Source organism: Mirounga angustirostris, unplaced genomic scaffold, assembly GCF_029215605.1.
Source record: "Mirounga angustirostris isolate CCGP_5_RB_7025 unplaced genomic scaffold, mMirAng1.0.hap1 SCAF_5, whole genome shotgun sequence".
NCBI lineage: Eukaryota > Metazoa > Chordata > Mammalia > Carnivora > Phocidae > Mirounga > Mirounga angustirostris.
Window position 1 is genome coordinate 128,359,950 of NW_026991713.1, and position 17,550 is coordinate 128,377,499.

Below are 17,550 nucleotides of genomic sequence, written 5' to 3' on the forward strand. Positions count from 1 at the left end.
ATGCAGCAATCAGGCTATTAAAACAAATTTTAATTTTTTTATATCAACACAATTTATACATGTCACTTCAATAATCAAAATCTTATAATTAAATAATTCAAAAGTAAGAAAACTAATGTATCAACCACTTAAAGAGTTGTTAGAAAAGAAAAAAGGGATCAAACTGTTTTGTTATCTGCAGATGAAAAACTGGATTTCTTACCTGAATAATGATAAGGAGACAGATGCCAGCACCCATTTCAGCAGGATCCCCATACATGCCCGTCATGACATACACAATGGCTTGCCCAATGGTAATGATCATACCAAATACTGACAAAAATTGGGGGAAAAGGAGTACATGCTTACAACCAAAGACAAGACTAGAAAAATATCTTTACCACAAAATTCTCAAATTTGGAAAAGACTCTTTAAGTGTATTAATAGCTCACGTTTCTGGGCTCCATTGAATAGAGCTCTATCTTTAGGTGTGTCTCCAACTTCAATGATTTTGGCTCCAGCTAACAACTGCATAATCAAACCAGATGTTACAATTGGGGAGATACCCAATTCCATTAAAGTTCCTGTAGAGAAGGAAAAAAGTAAATAATCTTTACTATACCCAATGAAGATTAGTTTACAAGTGTTGCAATCCTTCATTATGTCTATTAAAACACATGCTCAAATGTTAACAGGCATATATTCATTCTTTAAACATTGATTTATTAACACATTTATTTACTTAACTTATTTTTTTTTAAGATTTTATTTATTTATTTCAGAGAGAGAGAGAGCATGAGAGGGGGTTGGACCAGAGGGAGAAGCGATGCGGGACTCAATTGCGGGACTCCAGGATCATGACCTGAACCGAAGGCAGTCGCCCAACCAACTGAGCCACGAGGCGCCCTATTTAATTCACTTATTAACATAACCTTGCAACAACTCATTGAGTCAAAATTACTATCCCCAAAAAAGGTAAATTTCTGTAAATTCTAAACTTAAAATGTTAAATCCTTTGAAAGAAATCTTCCAAAATTTCTGTCCAAATCATTTTTAAAACTTACACTGAACATTTTATTTTAATGCAAAATAAGAAGTACATACCAAGCCTGAGAATTAAATACCAAGTTAATAAAAAAATGACATTTAAGGGGTGCCTGGGTGGCTCAGTTGTTAAGTGTTTGCCTTCGGCTCAGGTCCTGATCCCAGGGTCCTGGGATCGAGCCCCGCGTCGGGCTCCCTGCTCCACGGGAAGCCTGCTTCTCCCTTTCCCACTCCGCCTGCTTGTGTTCCCTCTCTCGCTGTGTCTCTCTGTGTCAAATAAATAAATAAAATCTTTAAAAAAAAAAAAAAAGACATTTAAGAATGTTTGTGACTCTTCTAATTCAAATTCTAAAATTACACAGAGAGTCATCTAAATCAATGTTGTAGAACATTTAGTGAGTGGCATGAAAAATATTCATGACTTAGTGGATAGAAAAATAAAACATTTGAAAAATAGTATTACAGTTTGATTTCAGTTAATACTTAGGTGGAAAAATAGTTTCCTGATATTTTAGTCAGGTTGTCAAGATATGGTTATTTTTACCCAGTGAGATTATTTTTCTTTCTTTTTGCCTCTCTTAAGTTCTTTTTTTTTTTTTTACATAAAATACATATTGTACTTATAGTGAAAAATAAGAAAACCAAATATGCCAGTGTACAAGTTAACATGTAAAACAAGTAATTCTACATCATCAAGAATATGTTTCCACTGGTCATTCTGTCATACCACAACCTTAAATCCTGGCTTTTATAAATGTTGAAAAGGTACCCTTAATATGAGAAGAGATTCCATCCTAGGAGGATTCTTCATGTCTTCTCAAATACTTCAACAGTAAAAGGTAACATTTCTATTGTTAAAACCAGTAGGTAGAGATACCATTGCCCAATGGTAATGATCATACCAAATACTGACAAAAATTGGGGGAAAAGGAGTACATGCTTACAACCAAAGACAAGAAAGACTAGAAAAATATCTTTACCACAAAATTGGGTGGGAAGGTAAACATTTTTTTTTTTAAATCAAATCACAAAATTTTAACTGTCAAATGGATCTAGTCTGAGAATAAATACAGTCAAACTTTGATGACAATTTCATATAAGAAATATGGCACCTCCAGGGCGCCTGGGTGGCTCAGTTGTTAAGCGTCTGCCTTCAGCTCAGGTCATGATCCCAGGGCCCTGGGATTGAGCCCCACATCAGGCTCCCTGCTCAATGGGAAGCCTGCTTCTCCCTCTCCCACTCCCCCTGCTTGTGTTCCCTCTCTCACTGTGTCTCTCTCTGTCAAAAAAAATAAATAAAATCTTTAAAAAAAAAAAAAAAGAAATATGGCACCTCCAATCAGTAGGGAAAAGGATAAGTGGACCTCACCAAATGACTGGCCATTTATAAAAAATCACGCCTGCATTTCTTACCTCATGACTTACATCAAAATAAAGGCCCGATGCATAGAAAATTTAACCGTAAGAGACAAATGACAAAAATACTAGAAGTAAGTATGCTTATCATCTTGGAAAAGAAAAAAGCTTTCTAAGCATGACAAAAAAAACCTAGAGCCCACAATGACAAAGATAGATGCTATGGTTAGATACAACTACGAAAATTCCACGTGGTAAAACACTGCATAAAAGTTAAAAAAAAAAAAAAAGGGCAGCATAAAAGAAGAAAAATACTTGAACACAAATGAGAGTTCCTCCAATATGCGAAGAGTTCTTCCAAATCAATTAAAAATGAACAAACCAATAGGAAAAAAAATTTAAAAAGGAAAAAGAGAGAACACAATATGGCTGCTCCCAATGACGGTCTTTCTCAGGAAATACTGACAGTACAGGAGGGGACCCCCACACCCAAATCTGAAATATGTAACCCTGACACTCTAACCAAAGCTGACTCAGCCCAGTGTAAATCCTGTAGTTTTTTTGAGCTAAGAACCGAAGAACCCAGGAATTTGGGGAGCTAAATCCCAAAGAAAAAGTTCCCAATCCCTGCTGCCAATCTAAAGCTGCCCTGGTTTTCTCTCCCAGCCCAGGCTTAGTTGTTCTACCTCCTCTATGGAGTCCAAAAAATAATCACTACCTTTCTAATAAATTCCACTTTTGTGTTTAAACCGGTCAATAATTTTCTATTACTTAAAACAAGTCCACTCAAAAAAAAATTCAAATATTCAATAAAAATAGAAGATGATGTTCAAAGCTCGCCAATATATAAAGAAATACAAATTAAATAACAGATACCAATTTTTACCTGTCCAACTTCCAAAGACTAGAAAGACTAATAATATCCACTGTTGGAAGAAAAATGTCATTCTCATATACAACTGCTCAGTGTATAAAATAATACAAATCTTTTTGGAAGTTAATTTAGCATTATTTATCAAAAATTTAGGTGTTATGTACCTTGCACAGTTAAACTTCTAGAAATTAATTCTATTAAAAAATGACAGGAGGGGCGCCTGGGTGGCTCAGTCGTTAAGCGTCTGCCTTCGGCTCAGGTCACGATCTCAGGGTCCTGGGATCGAGCCCCACATCGGGTTCCCTGCTCCACGGGAGGCCTGCTTCTCCCTTTCCCACTCCCCCTGCTTGTGTTCTCTCTCCCTCTGTCAAATAAATAAATAAAATCTTAAAAAAAAAAAAATGACAGGAGATAGCATTACAGTGATAGCATTCATGGTAGCACTGGTTAAAATGATACAAAACTGGGGAAAAACCTAAATGTGTGACAGAAGAGGACCCTAATGGCCTGGAATCACACTTAAAGGACCCTCCTTACTTTGTCTCTAAGCCCTTTATGATCTGGCTCTTGGACTCATCTGCAACACCGTGTTCTCCCTCATTACTCCTTTTTTTTTTTTTCTTCTAGCCACACTGACTCCTCATCCTTCCCTGAACATTTAAGCACACTCCCATCTCGGGGCCTGAGCACATGCTATTCCCTACAATGTTCCCCCCCCAGATCTTCACATGGCCTTCTCTCTCGTGTCCTGTAGGTCTCTGCTCAGATGTCCCTCCCCTCACCCAAAATGTACTTCATGTAGAGGATATCTCCCCAAATAGAATAATATAAACTCCATGACAACGGGGACATTGTCTTGATCACTGCTCTCATCTCAGCACCTAGCACAAAGCTTGCCACAGAGTAAGAACTCAAAAAAGACCTGAATGATTAAATAATTCACAACATATCCAAAGAATGGAACAGTATATAGCCTGTAAATGAAACCACTCTTTCAAGAAATTGAGTAAACACACTAAGTAGAATAGTTACATAATTTATCTTATTTTTCAGTTTAAAAAAAAAAAAAAAACAAGCACAGGGGCGCCTGGGTGGCTCAGTCATTAAGCGTCTGACTTTGGCTCAGGTCATGATCCAGTGGCCCTGGGATCGAGCCCTGCATTGGGCTCCCTGCTCCGCGGGAAGCCTGCTTCTCCTTCTCCCACTCCCCCTGCTTGTGTTCCCTCTCTCGCTGTGTCTCTCTCTCGGTCAAATAAATAAATCTTCAAAACAAACAAACAAACAAAAAAAAACCCCAGCTGACCCTTGAACAACGGAGGGGTTATAGACACTGACTCCCCCATGCAGTCAAAAATCCACGTATAACTTTTGACTCCCCCAAACCAAAAACTTAACTACTAATAGCCTACTGTTGACCGGAAGCCTTACCAATAACATCGTCAATTAACACATATTTTGTATGTTATGTATTATATACTATATTCTTGTAATTAAGTCAGCTAGAAAAGAATATGTTATGAAAAATGTCCTAAGGAAGAAAAAATACATTTACAACACTGCGCTGTATTTATTAAAAAAAAAAAAAAAATCCACATATAAGTGGACCCACACAGTTCAAACCTGTGTTGTTCAAGGGTCAAAAAAATATAAATTTATATATGTGAATGTATATGCAGAGAAAAGGTCTGGATAGATATTCACCAACCTATTATCTTCCCAGGAGTTACCCCTGAGATGCAAGACTTTCATTTTCAGCTTTATATAAAACTGCATCAAATTTTGGTGCATTTTTTAATGATTAACCATTTTTTCTAATCTAAAAAAATTACCAACAAAACCCCTCATGATCCAGTCCCTATCTCTTTAGCCACTGCCTTATGCACATGGGCTTTTAGCTCAGTCTTCCCTCTCCCATCGCTCCACATATTGAACTCCAATTCAAATACTATTCCAGTACTATCGCCTCTGACACTGCAGATCAGGGTCTTTCAGGCCCATGCAAAACCCATGGACCAGACTGCAGAGGGTCCATGAAGCTCCAAAGGTTTTACGCAAAATCTGTGAGTGTGAGTGTATATGATTTTTTCTTGGGAGAGTATACATAAATTTAGTTATATTCAACTAATGAATCATTAAACATTATATCAAAAACTCATGATGTACTATACCTTGGCTAATTGAATTTAAATTAAATAAATAGGTAAATAAAGTAATACTATACAAAAAAAAAAATTTGAGTCTCAAAGAAAATATGACCCACAAAAGGATGGAGGACAAAGCTCCAGACGGTGCTATCACTCCGTTCTCTATTGTACATCTACACTCTGTACATATTTCTATTATTACAATACACACAGTGTTTTGTAAGTATTTATGTGTTGGTCTCTTTTCCTAGGCAACGGGTTTCTTTTACCATATGCTCCCCACCCCTGTAGACATCAAAATAGTTTTTTCCACATTTTCACATCTACTTGATGTCAATACTAATGTCTCGTATGGAGGCAAAAAAAAAAAAAAAAAGAAGAAAAAAAGAAGTACATACCTCTGTTGGATGCAAGAATAACTCTCATCCAGTAGAAAGGATCTGCAGAATCTGATGACATGATTCCAAATAGTGGTATCTATAGTATTACATAAAACAGTTTCTAAAAATGCATTATATAAATTAAGTTGTAACTTAATTCATAGTTCTTTTACTTAATATTTGCAATACTTAAAAGAAAAAAAAAAACCACTACTTCTCATGTTCTGTAACAAAGCAAGCGTACCCTAAAGGAAGTTTTTTAACAAAAAAAAAACAATAGAAATTACTACTTACACAAATCTACTAGTACACATACCTATCAGGATGAAGATTTGTTGCACAACAATGTGAATACACTTAACACTACTGAACTGTACGCTTAAAAATGACTAAGGTATAAATTTTTTACAATTAAAAAAACACCCCATCAGTAAATTACAGGATATATCCATCCAGTCACAGAATAATTTTGCTAAGCTATGGGTACTAATGACAGCCACAGTCACACTCCAAATGTAAGACTGAAGATTATTTATATATACATATATATGTGCATGTATATATATATAGTGGAATATTATGCAACCACTGAAAAGCAGCTTAAAGAAGCTTGTAATAGCATAAAAGAAGTGCTTATGTTGTAATACCAAGTATGACACTGTGGTTCTCAACCTGGGGCAATTCTGCCCCCCAGAGGACATCTGGCAATATCCAAAGACATTTTGGTTGTCACAACTTGAAGGGAAATGCTACAGGCATCTAGTGCGTAGAGGTCAGGGATGCTGCTGAACATCCTACAATGACCCCACAACAAAGAATTAACTGGCCTAAAATTCAGTGCCATTGTTGAGAAACCCTGCTATAAAAAGAAAGGTACAGAATTATATAAATGAAAGTTCAATACTGTAAAAATGTGTAAAAGATAAAACTAAGTGTAAATACATAAAGTCCTGAAGAGTAATTATCTGTAGGTAGTAGGATTATGGCTGACTTTTTCTTTATTCTTCCCAGCATTTATCAAATTTTCTATAATAAGCGCATATTACTTTCTCATCAGAAAGAAAAAGTAACTCTTCACTTCAGAATGTTTCCTGTTATATGACCAACGTTCAGGACACAGCACCTGGTCATACCCCCTCCCTCACCATGTGGGGATCAGACACAAAGAAAAATACATTTCCAATTTCAAAAACCTTCTTTATACAAAGCTGATTTTTTTTTTTAAGTTCCAAAAGATGCTGCCAACGATTCTGAACAATCCATCTGGTCAACCTCACCCTTTCTGGACATCTGGATTTATCAGCTGGGTAGCAAAACTGGTGAAGCAAGAAACATGGATATTTTATGTACCCTAACGCTGCAGACACTCTTCAGCTAGTGTGAGAGACAGGGAGGAAGAAGTTACTGTATAAAAACCAATTAACACTACAGGGCAGTCCACACCACAATATTCCCTAAGTGGGAGAGAGGTCAATCAGTCAAATTACTCTGCTTAATGGCACCTGATAGAGATGGCCATTACCTCCACAATTAGATGATTTGTGGGACAATGAACAAGAAAAAGTCAGCCAACTTCCCCTAAGTAATGGCATTCCCTCCTTTCCTGAAGACAACAGGATTATTAAACTCAGTGTCTGATTTTATTCCTCTCAGTAAAATCTGTAGCTATGGGTTTATGTACAACAATAGTTGAGCAGCAACTCCACAATGCATAAGAAAACACACTTTTTTTTTTTTTTTAAAGATTTTATTTGACAGAGAGAGATAGAGAGAGAGGGAACACAACCAGGGGGTAGTGGGAGAGGGAGAAGCAGGCTTCCCACCGAGCAGGGAGCCCGATGCCCGGCTCGATCCCAGGACCCTGGGATCATGACCTGAGCCGAAGGCAGACACTTAGCGACTGAGCCACCCAGGTGCCCTAAGAAAACACACTTTTTTAAACATGTACAATAGTAGAAGCTAACAAGAGTGAAAAAAGCTAAGGAAAAAAGGGGTGCCTGGGTAGCTCAGTCGGTTGAGCATCCGACTCGATCTCAGCTCAGATCTTGAGATCAACTCAGGGTACTGAAATCAAGCCCCACATTGGGTTCCATGCTGGATATGGAGCCTACAAAAAAAAAAAAACTAAGGGAAAAGAAAAAAATCCATAAAGCAGCCAAAGAAAAGGGATCGTGAACATGAAGCACTGGCGGTCATGGGGGCGAGAAAACTTCAGACAACTGAGAAGCAGAGAGCCCAGCACAAAGCTGCTCCAAACATCAGGATGGGAAGGCAACACAATCCTCACAATTCCCACAACATTCCAAGCCTGGAGAAGAGCAGGCTGCACAAATAGCCTTATCTTTTTGCCTCCTTTGGTTAGAAGGGACTAGAAACAGCAGCTGAGAAGAAATGGATGAGAGAAGTGAGCAACGGGGCTCTCTCCTGGTGACAATTACAGGGCCACCGTGAGTTGGGAATGAGGGATGATCTGAGGTAAGCAATGGAACAGGCTTCTTCAGTCACCTGGTGAGAACCACCTCGGAAGAAGAGACAGCTGACCCAGGTAACAATTACTGCACTTATCACACCTTATCTCACCTCCCACCACTCCCTCAAGCTAAAGAAAACTGGGTGAGGGGCACCTGGGTGGCTCAGTCGTTAAGCATCTGCCTTCGGCTCAGGTCATGATCCCAGGATACTGGGATCGAGCCCCACATCAGGCTCCCTGCTCCGAGGGAAGCCTGCTTCTCCTTCTCCCACTCCCCCTGCTTATATTCCCTCTCTCGCTGTCTCTCTCTGTCAAATAAATAAGATCTTTAAAAAAAAGAAAGAAAGAAAGAAAACTGAGTGAAACAGGAGACCCCAAACCCTTTTAACTGTGGCTGGGAGGGGAAAATAAACCTGTCTGAGATTCAGTGGAAAGACAATCAAGAAATCACCAGCACTGGGCAGGACTGCCTAAACATGAGAAAGACATGAAACACAGCGTGGCAACTATGCAATTATACTGCAGAAGAAAATAATAAAGTAACATAAAATGCACAAATTAATTCATTGCATGAAACAGTTGTGAGAAATACCACACTTTCTGAGTGACACAGTTGCTATGGTTCTTGGGTTCTAGCAGCCAAGCTTAAAATATTTTACTACCTAGCCCTTCACAGAACAATGTTTGCTGACCCTTAGATTAGAAGATTCAATACTGTCAAGAGGTAATTTTCTCTAAATTTATCTATAAATTCAAAGCAATACAAATCATAATCCCAGCAAGCTTTCTTACAGAAACTGACAAGCTGATTCAAAAATCTATACAGAAATATGAAGAACCTAGAATAACCAAAAACCACTTTGAAAAGGAAAAACAAAGTTGAAAGACTTTTACAACCTGATTACAGGACTTAATATAAAGCTACGGTAATCAGTGTGACCATAACGATGGAATATACACGTATGGAACAGAACAGAGTACAAAAATATATCCACACTTATGCAGTTAACTAATTTTCAACAAAGATGCCAAGATAATTCAATGGAGAAAGAATAGCCTTTTCTGGCTATCCAAACAGAAAAAAATGAACCCCAACCTTACTTACACCATACACAAAAATTAACTTGGACTAGATCACAGTCCAAAACATACAAGCTAAGAGTATAAAATATTTAGAATACAGGAGAAAATCTTCACAACCTTAGAAGATAGGAAACAAAAACCATGAACCATCAAAGAAAAAAGACACACTGAACTTCAAAATGAAGGATTTTTGCTCTTCACAAGATAATCTGAAAATGAAAAGGCAAGCCACAGACTAGGAAAACATAGTCACAGTACATTTACCTGACAAAGGACCTGTATCCAGAAAATATTTTAAAATGCATATAATTCGGGGCACCTGGGTGGCTCAGTCGATTAAGCATCTGCCTTCAGCTCAGGTCATGATCTCAGGGTCCTGGGATCGAGCCCTACATCAGGCTCTCTGCTCAGCAGGGAGTCTGCTTCTCCTTCTCCCTCTGTTCCTCCCCCCTGCTTGTGCTCACTCTCTCTCTCTCAAATAAATTTTAAAAATCTTTAAAAAATGCATATAATTCAATGACAATATAATTTTTTTTAATGGGCAAAATATATGAAAAAGAAACTTCACAGAAGATAAACAAATGCCCTATAAGCACAGGGGGCGCCTGGGTGGCTCAGTCGTTAAGCGTCTGCCTTCGGCTCAGGTCATGATCCCAGGGTCCTGGGATCAAGCCCCGCATCAGGCTCCCTGCTCAGTGGGAAGCCTGCTTCTCCCTCTCCCCCTCCCCCTGCTTGTGTTCCCTCTCTCGCTGTGTCTCTCTCTGTCAAATAAAGAAATAAATAAAATCTTAAAAAAAAAAAAAAATGCCCTATAAGTACATGAACAAATTGCTCAATATCGTTTACCAGGGAAATGCAAATTAAATTTAAAACCACACCCATTAGAATGACTAATACTAAAATGCTCAACACTAAAATGCTCAACAATACCAAGGGCAGGCAAGGATGGGAAGTAACTGGAACTCCTATTCTTGACTGGTAAAAATATAAAACGGGACAACAACTTAGAAAAAAGTTTGACAATTTCTTATAAAGCTGAACCTGTAATTACCATACAACCCAGCAATTCTACTCCTAGGTATTCACCCAAGAGAAATGAAAACAAATATTCACAGAAAGTCTTGCCCAGGAATGTTCACGGCAACTTTATTAGAGCCAAAATTTGGAAACAACCCAAACATCCAACAACAAATGAACAGATGAACAAATGGTGTATAGTCATCCAGTAGAACACTCCTCAGAAATAAGAAGGGATGAATTACTGCTCTACCAATCACATGGACAAATCTCAAAATGCTCATGATAAAGCCAGATGCTAAGGAATGATACTGTATGATTCCACTTAGATGAAATTCTAAAAAAAAAAAAAACAAATCAAATTATAGGAACAGAAAGCAGATCAGTGCTTGCCTGACACTGGGGGGTGAGGTGGAGACTGACTAAGAGATTACACAGAACTTTCTGGAGTGACAGAATGTTCTGTATCCACTGAGGTAGTAGGTATGTGGGTGTATGCATTTGTCAAAACTCTTCAAAATGTACACTTAAAAAATAAATGTATTTTACCATACATAAATTATACCTTTATAAATTGGATTTTTTTATGGAGGGGAGGGGAATTTCTAAGATGTTAAAAATAGGTGGTAAAAATATGGATGATTATTCTTTTTTTCTCTCTACTTTTCTGTATTTAAAAAAAGTTCTCTCCCCCTGATCACCCAAAACAATTTTAAACTAAGTACAGTTTATCTTAATGACCAAATGACCAAATCACTTTACTCTTCAAAAAAAAAATACATTTGGCTTTTCCCCAGACTATGGACTTAATCTGCTCTACCACTTCCTAATATAATTTTTTTTATATTAGGAATGTTATATGTATTTCAATAGCTCTTCAAAATCCTCAAAAAACTTGCAACTAAATAATCTAATTTAATCCTCACAACAATCCTGTGACAGGGACAGGTCACATTTTATCCTCATTTTGTGAACTTAATCTCTGCAAAATATTAATAAAAAGTATCACTGAGTTCTATCAATTTATAAATACAGTATATCACTGGGGTTCTAAAATTTGACTTTTTGGGATTTTTAAACTAATACATGCTATTTACAACATGATTAGAGGCCAACAAAATAGGGAAAAAATATTTGCAATGTATTATGTCAAAGCTTTAACACTTTCATATATAAAAATCTGTCTTAATACGAAAAAAATCTCAAGAAAAAATGGGTAAAGATCATTAACTGCACACTAAGAGAAAAAAAGAAAAAAATGTTCAAACACACTAATAAAAAAAATACACAGCAGGACAAGATAACCATTTTCACCATCAACTCAGATTAAAAATAACAATGCTCAAAATAATTCAGGATATTTATTATTTTAACTAAAATAAATTTCTCAAATTGCAACCAATCAAAACCCTCCAACAACAGCATAGACACTTAATTAATACTTTGGTTACATACCTGACAACATACTAAGAAAATGAAGAGAGTTATGGCAGTCCATAGTACCTTCTCTCTAAACTGGATCTACAACAAAATAAGGATGATCAATCAAAACCAAGAAATAGCAAATACAAAGCAAAATTCCACATTAAAGCGTAACATTCTGCATCATGACAGGTTCCTATTATTTACTATTAAGATACTCTCATCTAGTTATTACCAGCTAAAGCAAACAGCTCAACTTTTCAAACATATTCTTTTTTTTTTTTTTTTAAAGATTTTTTTAATTGATTTATCTGAGAGAGAGAATGGGAGACAGAGAGCATGAGAGGGGGAGGATCCGAGGGAGAAGCAGACTCCCCGCTAAGCAGGGAGTCCGATGCGGGACTCGATCCAGGGACTCCAGGATCATGACCTGAGCCGAAGGCAGTCGCTCAACCAACTGAGCCACCCAGGCGCCCTCAAACATAATCTTCTTTACTTTTCCAAAAATTAAGTAAATTAAATACAGGCAGGCCTCATCACACTGTACTTTGTTAACTGAAACCAAAAAGGATGAAAAGCAAGACACAGATCCAATATGTATGCATTTCAGTTAACACAGCATTGTGCAAAGCGTGGACTGCCCATGATAATATTACATGAATATTTCATGGAATATGAAAAGCTAGAGTTTCTTGGGATTCCTAACATGTAACTGAAACAACTATTTTTAAAACCTCAAAGCAATTGGGCGCCTGGGTGGCTCAGTTGGTTAAGCGACTGCCTTTGGCTCAGGTCATGATCCTGGAGTCCCTGGATCGAGTCCCGCATCGGGCTCCCTGCTCGGCAGGGAGTCTGCTTCTCCCTCTGACCCTCCCCCCTCTCTTGTGCTCTCTCTCATTCTCTCTCTCTCAAATAAATAAGTAAAATCTTAAAAAAAAAAAAACCCTCAAAGCAATTAAAAAAAAAAAAACCACTTCTAAATAAAGCAGTAAGTTTAACAAAAGTTTTACTTATCTCTTTCTACACACCTATTCCTGTTAGTTTTGTGAGATATCAAAAGCACAGAAGGGAATCGGCCAGTGTGGGAATAACAATATTTCTGAATTTAAATACCTGGGCTCCAAAAGTGCACAATGACTGAGGAATAATCTGATGCAGTCATATTATTTTCTGAATGCATTTCTGTGATTTTTCTGTGTATCCAATGATCAAGAAACGGGAGGCATATACTTGCACAATTGTAATTCATTTATGTAGAACAGTCGTATTCATCAAAAGTGACCCAGCAGACTCAGTCATTCACAGTGCAGTGGGTCACTAGAAATAGGAGAATATCTTATCTAACACAGAGGCCAAAGAAACGCTTGGTTTGGAAATGTCTCAACTTAAAGAAAAGTCATTTTTAAAACCAGAAGAGAGGGTGCCTGGGTGGCTCAGTTGGTTAAGCGACTGCCTTCGGCTCAGGTCATGATCCTGGAGTCCCGGGATCGAGTCCCGCATCGGGATCCCTGCTCAGCGGGGAGCCTGCTTCTCCCTCTGACCCTATCCCCTCTCATGCTGTTTCTCTCTGTCTCTCTCTCTCTCAAATAAATAAATAAATAAATAAATAAATCTTTAAAAAAAAAAACCCAGAAGAGAACCTATCTAAACTGGTTTAAACTAGTTTTACTTACTTAGTGCCTCTTGCAAGAAGCAGCAGGTACTATTTTCTCCAAATACACCAGAAAAGGGTTGGGGACAGTAAATCAATCTTGCTAGTTCAGTAGAATAAGTCCTTTAGCTACCCTCTATATTACCAAAATTTTATACTTACTTTCCTTTCAGGTTTCTGAATTTCTGGTAGAACTGCACAGAAAGGTTTGATAACTTCTAAAAATTTGACTGTTAAAAAAAAAAAAAGAATGTCTCTGTTACAAAGTTTTTAAAGAGATGTACCTTTTTATAGAAACAAATACAAACGTTCTCTAACTTTTAATGACGATTCATCCCATTCCTACCTCCAAAAGTAATCACAGTGCTCTCCATTTCAAATATATCGGGGAACAGAAATAATCAAGGGACAAAAGAATCCAAAAGATTTAAGGGTTTAGTCAGTAGAAGCAAATACAAACACCCTTCTACCATGATTTTGCTTCCTCATGCTTTTTATCCAGCCCTTTTATATATACAGAAAAAGAATAATTCCATGAGCATCACTACGTCAAAAAAAAAAAGCAAATGCAGTCTACTATGTTACCCCCACGATAATGCACTATAGACAAAAATAAGACGTATCAGGGGAGAAATACAGGAGGAAAGTATAATAGGAAATGGGCTGAAATTGCAGGACTTAATTTAGACTGAAAGATGATGAAATGCATAAGTGAGAAAGATCATGGAATCATAGAGAAGTTTGTTTTGTTTTTTTTTTAAGGTATACAATCTCTACTTCATTTCACTTAAGTCAACATTCATTGCTTGGTTGCTCTCCCACATAATGATCTTCAAAGTACTTGTGTATGTAGGATATTCAGCCCAGAAAATGACCATGACATTTCAAGAGAAAGTACTGCTTTCCCAGATAACTCATTATATATCAAAGTAAGACAAACCAAGGTTCTTTAAGGATAGACACTATATTCTGGCATAGCTTAAGTCAATTCCTGCCAAAGAACTGGAGAATGAAGATGATATTCTCTCAGTCTTTGCCAGCGTCTGTAATGTGCAGAAACACAAGAAGGCTGGTTCAACCAGCTTAGCTATTAGTTATGATCATCTTCCCCTACAGACGCTGGATTCTGCATCCTAACATCATGACATTGTTTTAAAACTGACCTGGGTAATTACACTTAACATAGTTAGCCAAAAGCTGACTATATAATCTTCTCAAGAAACCTCTCAAAATGATGGCAGTCACCGATGTCTGACAGAAGAATTCAGAAATTCCCATAGGCAGATACTCATTGCCCAAGGGCCATTTTGGACTATTTGGAAAGTAAACCTGAATTATAGAAGCATTCTTCTCTAATGCAACACAAATTATCAACCACGTCAGGAAACTTTCCTAGACTCCTTACCCTTTTCCATCCCACCTCAATCAAAACCACCCTCCCAGATTTCTTGGCATTTTAGGATCATCGGTGTTGGAGAGTTCATGCGTCTGTCGGCCACTTGTCTATTCTTGTGTTGCAGAATGTCACCGATTATACTGTGTCAATTCAAGGTCAGGGGTCTCTTCTACTTCCTTTCTAAATGTCCACTAGTTGGCCAAAGGGTGTACCGCTCAGGTTTGCACTTAACCATTCATCCAACAAACATGTGAACAGCTATGTAAGTATACACGTGAATGCATGTGGGGTTGAGTGTTCAGGAGATGGCTCTCAAAGATCGCCATAATTCAAGGCCTGGTCCCTAAGGCTTATACAACCTTACACACAGTGAGTTTTCAGTGAACGCTACAAAATAACTGAAAATTTTAGGGAAAACGCTATGCTGCCAATCGCACTTCTTTCCTCCCCTAAAATACATGCCTTGCATCACTTTTTAAAAAATCGAAATAAGTCAGAGAGCTTTATTCATCACAACATGCCAAGGAAGGGTGACTTGGAAATAAAAATATGAGCTTCCTAAGCTCCTGAAAAATTCGAAGCGGTCCAGGTTTCGCTCGGTTCCCTAACTCCCCGCCCCCAAAACCAATGGCTTCCCCTCGCCGTCCTCCGCTCCCCGCCACCTAGCGAGTGCAAACGCCGCGACTCCGGGCCCGGGTCCCCGCAGCCGGCCCCGGCAAGGCCGCACCGCCGGAGGAGCCCTGGCGGAGGCCCCCGGCCCGCAGCCTCCGCAGCGCCCGCCGCGGCCCGCTCCTCTCCGGCCCCCGGCCTGGGAGACCCCGGGGCGGACGCCAGCCCCACCGCCCGCAGCCGGTCGGGGCCCGGAGCCCAGCGAGAGTCGCGCGGCCGCTACTCACTGCCCATGGCGGCGGCTGGGGGGGCCCGGCGGGGCACGGCGGCCTCGGCGCTGCCTTCGCTCGGGTCCCACGGCTCGGGTTCTCGCCGCCTGCTCCCGACGCGCTCCTGGCTGGCCCCGCGCAGGCTCCGCCCCGAGCCACGTGACCCGCGCGCCCGCCCCGCCCGGCCCCGCCCCCCAACAGGAGCCCGGCCGTTGGCAACCGGCGCGGCGGACGTCCGCGGGTTGCCATGGTCACCGCCGGCGCTCCTGTGGGCGTGCTCCACTCGGCGGCAGAGTCCAGAAGCCTCCGCAGGATCGCCGCGGCCGGGCCCTTTCCTGCCTGAGCGCTTCTCCGAGCGCACTGTCAAGCAATGCCCGTTTCCTCGGCCTCCTGGTCCGGCCCAGGCCTCCCCGGCCAGGACCCGGCCAAAGCGGCTGCCCGAGGGTCGCGGGCCAGGGTTGCGTCTCTGAGTGTGACCCTAACAGCCCTTTTATTTTGCTCCCCCCTTATCGGAACTTCATGGAAGTTGTCAAAAATGTGTGACACTCTGTCTATAATTAATAGCTTATGGGGCGCCTGGGTGGCTCAGTTGGTTAAGCGACTGCCTTCGGCTCAGGTCATGGTCCTGGAGTCCCGGGATCGAGTCCCGCATCGGGCTCCCTGCTCGGCGGGGAGTCTGCTTCTCCCTCTGACCCTCCTCCCTCTCATGCTCTCTGTCTCTCATTCTCTCTCTCAGATAAATAAATAAAAAATCTTTAAAAAATAAAAAAAAATTTAAAAAAATAAGATTTTATTTATTTGGGCGCCTGGGTGGCTCAGTTGGTTAAGCGACTGCCTTCGGCTCAGGTCATGGTCCTGGAGTCCCGGGATCGAGTCCCGCATCGGGCTCCCTGCTCAGCGGGGGGTCTGCTTCTCCCTCTGACCCTCCCCCCTCATGCTCTCTCTCTTTATCTCATTCTCTCTCTCAAATAAATAAATAAAATCTTAAAAAAAAAAAGAAATATTATAATTAATAGCTTATGAACTCCGCACTATCTCTTACGTGTGCTCCTTCTTCAGCTTCTCCGATAGACGGAGATCAGCATTTTGTCCCCCGTTATTCCTTCTTGAACAGCGTGCATAAGGGAAAGCAGTCTCAGAAATCAGCCTACATTTTAATCCCTCCTCTCCTTCTTAATGGCTTTGGGCAATTAACCTTTCTGAGCTACATCAGTCAGATAAGGGTAATAGCCACATCCTACAGGTGTGAAAAAGGACGAGATTGACACACAGAAGGCCCTCAAATGTATTCTCCTAACTCAATTTTAAACCCCTGCAATGTAACTTCTGCTCTAACTTCTAATGAAACAAGCTATTTCAAAGGTCACTAATGACCCATAATCACCAAATCCAATGATCTGTTCTAATGCTTCCATCTGTGTCCAAAAAGGAAACCAATGACTCGTGTGTGTGTGTGTGTGTGTGTGTGTGTGTGTGTGTGAGAGAGAGAGAGAGAGAGAGAGAGAGAGAGAGAGAGAGAGAGAAAGGGAGGGAGGGAGAGAGAAAGGTTGATTTTCTCCTTGACCAAACTCCAGCCAGGCTCCTGTGAGCCCTTTCTTCACTAAGCCTTACCCTGGCCTGTAAAGACTTAAACATAGATTCTAACAGATCCATCCCTAAGGTGACCCTAGCCCTGCCTTAAAGAATCTGCCTGCGAAAACTCAAAGCTGCCAAAAGAATTTACCATTTGTTCCAACACCTGAAGATAGGATTTCTGTCTTCCAGCCTCTGTGGGAGGGTAGGGGCCTAACTTCCACAAGCTCCAATTAACAAACCCAGATGGGTGTTACATGGACCAATCCCTCCTCCTTCCAGCT

At 40.0% G+C, this 17,550-nt stretch overlaps 1 protein-coding gene across 3 annotated transcripts in view; it reads right to left on the bottom strand.

Moving 5' to 3' along the window:
- SEC61A2 (SEC61 translocon subunit alpha 2) overlaps positions 1 to 15,840 on the bottom strand; it is a 28,436-nt gene extending 12,596 nt beyond the window's left edge. For all 3 annotated transcript variants that reach the window (XM_064592071.1, XM_064592069.1, XM_045874424.3), the window contains exons 1-6: positions 15,713 to 15,840; positions 13,583 to 13,650; positions 11,803 to 11,868; positions 5,796 to 5,874; positions 432 to 563; positions 203 to 312 (exon numbers count right to left, since the gene is read on the bottom strand). In XM_064592071.1, coding sequence (XP_064448141.1) covers positions 203 to 312; positions 432 to 563; positions 5,796 to 5,874; positions 11,803 to 11,868; positions 13,583 to 13,650; positions 15,713 to 15,719 — 462 coding nt within the window. In that variant the 5' untranslated portion in view covers positions 15,720 to 15,840. The remainder of the gene's footprint in view (positions 1 to 202; positions 313 to 431; positions 564 to 5,795; positions 5,875 to 11,802; positions 11,869 to 13,582; positions 13,651 to 15,712) is intronic.
- Positions 15,841 to 17,550: the final 1,710 nt, after the last annotated feature.